This window comes from Protopterus annectens, chromosome 1.part0 (assembly GCF_019279795.1).
Source record: "Protopterus annectens isolate FY-2018-M chromosome 1.part0, PAN1.0, whole genome shotgun sequence".
Taxonomy (NCBI): Eukaryota; Metazoa; Chordata; order Ceratodontiformes; family Protopteridae; genus Protopterus; species Protopterus annectens.
Genome location: NC_056725.1, coordinates 1,279,955,544 through 1,279,961,543, shown reverse-complemented (window position 1 = coordinate 1,279,961,543; position 6,000 = coordinate 1,279,955,544). Strand labels below are relative to the sequence as shown.

General features: G+C 42.0%; 1 protein-coding gene across 1 annotated transcript in view; it reads left to right on the top strand.

The window, feature by feature from the left end:
- Positions 1 to 324: 324 nt before the first annotated feature.
- The window catches only part of LOC122801124 (gastrin-releasing peptide-like), a 110,734-nt gene continuing 105,058 nt past the window's right edge, over positions 325 to 6,000 (top strand). Inside the window, exon 1 of the mRNA XM_044070694.1 lies at positions 325 to 448. Coding sequence (XP_043926629.1) covers positions 325 to 448 — 124 coding nt within the window. The remainder of the gene's footprint in view (positions 449 to 6,000) is intronic.

The window sequence follows — 6,000 nt, the reverse complement described above, 5'->3', positions numbered from 1 at the left end:
CATAATGGTAAGACATGACTTCTTTTGATTTTTTTTATGACAAGGATTAGTGATGTCTAAATACTGTGTTGTTTTACTTCTTTACACAAACACAGTCAGTTGCTTATTTATTAAAAAAAACAGACTGCTATACTTTTAAATGTTTTCTCAAAAGTGTGGCTCTTTTAAACTGTATGTTATCACCTACACAAACAACATTAGGGACAGAACATGTTGATGAATATTTGATGACAGATTTATCACCTTTATTAAGACATCTGTCCAACTTTGCTGATAACTGAAGCATTAACTGATTATTTTCACTCATCTACATTTGTTTTCATAATGGAAGAGTACAATGTCACTAAATATTTCCTTAAGGACAAGCTCAGTGTGACTGCCTTGACATGTCAGAATAAACCACTTATCTACTACAAAGATAAATTATACCAAGATAGCATGCAGCAAAGTAAGTGTAACATTATATCAGGCTGCTTGGGTGTGTCACCTTTTATCTCATCCTGCTATAAATTCAGGGTACAGGAAAGGAAGAGTCAGACATCTCCCTACTACAGAACTGGAGGAAGACTTGACCTGTAGACAATTCCAAACCACCACAACTGCAGAGTTTAATTTTTTGCAGAGATAAATGGGGAGTGATTGCCTTTACTGGAACTCCCGTTCCATGTTCTATTTGGTAGTCTTAAGTATAGCAATTTCAGAATTCCATGTGGGAAAAGCAGGGCCTGCACTTCAGAATACAGCAAAAATGTACCCACGAGGAAATCACTGGGCAGTGGGTAAGTGTATTCAGGCATGTTTGAGTTCAATTTCGCATAGAATGCTATTTTAATTTAGACTTGCATTCATGCTAGTATTGCTGTCTCACATATTTATGATCAATTATTTTCCTCAACATCAATAAATTTTAATAGTTTGATTATTAGCACTGTTCTGCGTAGTGTAGTATTCTTAAAATGATTAGTCATTAAATGTTTTTTGTTTGTGCACCTTCCAGAAATCAGTGGTTTAAGACGAACATGGGGAAATGTTTAAAAATATTTACTTCCTAGATGCTATCCTTTTTTTTCCCAAAACAGTTTTTATTTAATTTTGAATAACAGAAAACAACCACATATATGAATGAAAATGGCTTGTATGCAAAGAACTTCTAGAAAGAATTAGAATGTAAAGAACTTGTACAAATCTGATGGAAACAAACAGCAACAACAACAAAAACAACATTTATTTGTTTATTTATGTTTACTGGGATAGTGCATTGAACAATATTGATCAATTTCAGGCTCACCCCAGGTGAACTACAAAACATTTCACAAACAAACAAGGCAGAAAGTTAAACAATAACAGAGTAGATCAGATTAGTTACATAGAAAAACTGTACATGTACATTCTAGGAAGCAAGTAGAGGGTAGTTAATGTTACAACACATACATTTAGGTTTATATATCTTGAGACAATGCTACAATTGTCTCATGTACACAGACAACCCTCTCCTCCTCCCAACAAACACAAATACATGTGAGAGATGCAACTATATAGCCAAACTGGAGGCTGAACTCTCTCAACTCAGGGCTGGCATGACCAGACAGGAGGAGATGGCAACCACACACACACAACAATCCCAGTCCCACATAGACCTACCACAACTGCAAACCAAACACATAAAAACACAAAGACATACTCGGAGGCTCTAATAAAAAACTTACCAAAACAACAGAGGCTCCCAAAGCAGACATCCAAAAATCCACCACCTCAAAACAAAACACATGCAACACATACTTCAATAAATCAGTGTGTCGACCAATCGCAGCCCTTAAGGCCAAACACCTTGCCTGATACACTAGTAATAGGTGACTCCATAGTCAGACACACTGATGTCCCACTGACCAGGCTGAACAAGGAGAAGGTGACTGTGAGCTGTCTATCGGGAGCTAGGATCCGCCACATAACACACGCACTCAGGTCACTCCAAAGCAAGTACAAATATGACTCCGTCATTGTCCATGCTGGTGTGAATGACCTGAGACGACCTCCCTGGACTACATGAAAAGAGACATAGTGGAGCTCTCCGATTATGTAGCCCAGGCTGGTATGACCCTGACCCTGAGCAGCATCTTGCCCTCACCAAGAATGATACCACAATACAAAGACAAGATGATCAGCTTTAACAATTGGCTCAAGTACTGGTGTCATTCTAAGGGGATCCAATGTCTGTCTGCCTGGGATGATATGTTGGACAAGCCACGCTGCTTCGCAAGGGATGGCTTACACCTATCACCACTGGGCTTCCGGATATTGGCTAAGGCTCTTGCCACCCCATAGTGCCTTTTTTAGGCAAGGCTCAAAAGACAAACCCACCTCCTTAGAAAACAAAAATGGAAAAAAACTAAGGGTAATGCTGCTCAACACCAGAAGCCTAAATCTCAAGATGCAGGCACTTGATGCACTCCTCAGCATGGAGAACATCGACGTCTGTGCAGTAACTGAAACCTGGTTCAAGGCTCCTGAGAGCACCCCAGCGCTACCAGGCTATACCTCGTATCATGCTTTTCAGCCCCAAAACCCGGGCTGAACCACAAAGGGAGGGGGAGTGTCCATATTCATAAAGGACACCCACACCTCCATGTTAGTAGCAACACATGAAGCATCAGAGACCATACAGGTGCAACTAACCATAGGCAAAACTGCTATACAACTGGTAGCATGTTACAGACCACCCTCCCAATCTCAAGAACCCCACTCAGCCTTCCTGAAGACATTGGAGGATATGAATGTATCACAAAATACCATCATACTGGGAGACTTCAACTACCCAAACATAGATTGGGTACATTATTCTAGCCCTAATACCCTAGCCCAAAGATTCCTGGAATTCATAAATTCAAATGCACTGGAACAACTAGTCACCTCTCCCACTAGGGGAGATAATATACTAGACCTGATCATCACAAACATGGGGACAAAATGCTCCACACCGGAAGTATACCCCTTACTAGTGAGATCTGACCACAAACTAATCACCCTGGATATACATATCCTACCTCCACCCCCAGCACAAAAGACCACAGTGAAAAACTTCTCAAAAGCAGACTTCACTCTTCTTAAGACTGAGATGGTATCCTTTAAGTCCACTGTGCCAGTGGATACCACATCCCACAATGCCGAATCCTTCACAAATGCTTTCTATGGACATCTCCAAGAATGCATGGATCATGCAATCCCAAACAAATCCAAGTCCCTCTCCACCAAATGTAAGCATCCTGTCTGGTGGACGTCAGCCATAAACAAATTGTATAACAAAAGAAGGAAGCTACTGCACGTCAGAGCGAAATCCCATGAAGGGAAGACATCTCTGATCAATATTAGCAGAAAACTACATTCTCTCATAAAAACATCCAAGGCAAACTTTGAGAAAAAAATCGCTAAGGACACTAAAGATAACCACAAAGCCTTCTTCAGCTATGTTAGAAACCTGGGCGGAAACCCTCAGATATGCTCAGAGTTGGTTCACAACAACAAAAAATACACTGAACCCACAGATATTGCCAACATTCTGGCTGACAGGTTCAGTGCAAATTTCTCCCTTCCTTCACCCCCAAAAGAAGAAATACTTATCCCAGCTGAATGTAATCTCCATGTCATCTCAGATGTCCAAGTGAGAACCGCCCTAAACAAAGCAAAAACACAGCATCAATGGGACCTGACGGTATCCCGGGGTGCGTGTTACGTGAACTCCAAGAGGAGCTAAACCCACACATAAAAATGCTATTTAACCTTAGCCTTACTGGATATGTACCTGAACACTGGCGTACAGCAACAGTGGTCCCACTCCACAAGGGGGTGCCTCTACAGACCCTGAAACTACCGCCCCATAAGCTTAACTAGCCTGGTCTGCAAAGCTATGGAAAGAATCATTATGGAACTCATAAACAGAGACATAGGGGACCTACAGACACTTGACCCCACCCAGTTCGGCTTTGTAAAGGGCAGATCCTGCCTTTTAAACCTGGTTGACTTTTTCAAACAGTCACTAGAGCCATTGATGAGGGCAAAGCAGTCCATACAGCATACCTGGACTTGGCTAAGGCCTTCGACACAATACCCCACTCAGGCATCATAGATAAGCTAAACAGCTTAAAAGTAAACCCTTATGTCACTAGATGGGTTGCAAACTGGCTAAAGGACAGAACCCATAAAGTTAAAATCGCTGGAGCAATGTCAGACTCAAAGCCAGTCACAAGTGGTGTCCCACAGGGATCTGTCCTGGGACCCCTCTTGTTCGGCATTTATTTCTCAGATGTTAAAGCAAACATGGGAGGGCTGTGGCTGACAAAGTTCGCAGATGACTGCAAACTAGGTGCCATAGTCGATACACCAGCAGACACACACATCCTACAAAAAGGCCTCACTGAAACGGACAACTGGTGCCGTAGTCACGGCCTTAAACTAAATGCTAAAAAATGTATAGTCATCCCTTTTGGAAAAAACAAAGTACCCACAAATTATCACATAGACAGCAACCCACTGAGTACGGAAAAAGTAATCAGAGACCTAGGGACCCAAGTAGACAGCGACCTCTCATTTGACACCCACATTGCCAAAGTGGTTAGAAAAACATTCTACCTTGCACACCTCATCATGAAGGGATTCACATCCAGATCCAAGGATGTCATTGTACCCCTATATTCCTCCCTCATCAGACCCATGATTGAGTACAATGCCCCATTTGGTATGTACCTCACCCGGCATTTGCAACAGCTGGAGAGACCACAAAAGTACCTCACCAAAAGGATCAAGGGTCTCCAACATATGTCTTATTCCACCAGACTAAAGAAACTTCAGCTCTATTCAGTAGCATACCGCCTGCTCAGAGGTGATCTCTGCCTGACGTACAAGGCCATGTCCAATCAGGATCTGATGGACATGCTCCACCTCAAAAAATCCAAATCCATCAGGACCACGAGAGCTAAAGACTTAAACCTCGGCACAAGTATGAATAGGACATGCTGGAAGGATAGATTCATAACCCAGAGGCTTCCCATGCTTTGGAACAGGATCCCAGTTCGTATTAGGCAGAGCCCCTCACTGACTCTCTTCAAGAGAAATCTTGATGAGTGGATGGGAGATCGTAAGTTTACCCCAGGGGTCACATCTGTGTCACTGCTAGACAGGGGCACAGTAAACTACTTCTATTATATAAGGGGACCTTCATTGTGTCACTACTAGACAGAGGCACAGTATTCTAGATTTACTCTGTATATTTTTGTACCATTTCATGGGGTGGCAAAAGCCACATCACTATGGCTAGGCTTACAAATGCACCGGGGCAGATAGCCTAGTACTATACTATGAAACTAAGAGGAGAAGAGAAGTGAAAAGGAGATAGGGATATTGTGTTAGGTGATACATCCTGTGCCGAAGCAGGAACATCTGGCTTGGATGAAGAGGTGCTTTTTAAGCTGCATTCTGAATTTGGAGTAAGTGTTGCGTTCCTTTAGGTAATGGAGAGAACTTGCCAAAGTGTGGGTACCTGAGAGGAGAGTGCATGTGCTGTGCTACGGAGTTTGGTTCTAGGGGTAATGAGAGTTGGTGTGGTTTGTTAGTAGTGCCTCAAGTTTTATGAGCATTTGTTTTCAAAATGTTTAGCTACTAGAAGAATAAATGTTTGGCGATGGAGTAGAGTTGAGATCCTAGCAGTAGGTTAGATCTTTGTTTTATGTGTAGCCTTTTGGCTTTTTGTAGCGTAATATATCGGAGAGAGCTTGTAATTAATTTACAGATCCTATTGCAGATTGTCTGGAGTGTTGTAGTGTTTTTCTTAAAAGTGAATGTGAAAATGAGTAATTCATATTCCATCTGAGAGAGGATTGAATTTATTTTCTCTCTGTCTCTCTCTGTCTCTCTGTCTCTGTCTCTCTCTCTCTCTCTCCCTGTCTGTGTGGAAATGAAAGTTTAGAAACTGATCAAACCATAATCCCAGGTATTTGAAGGTAGAGGCTG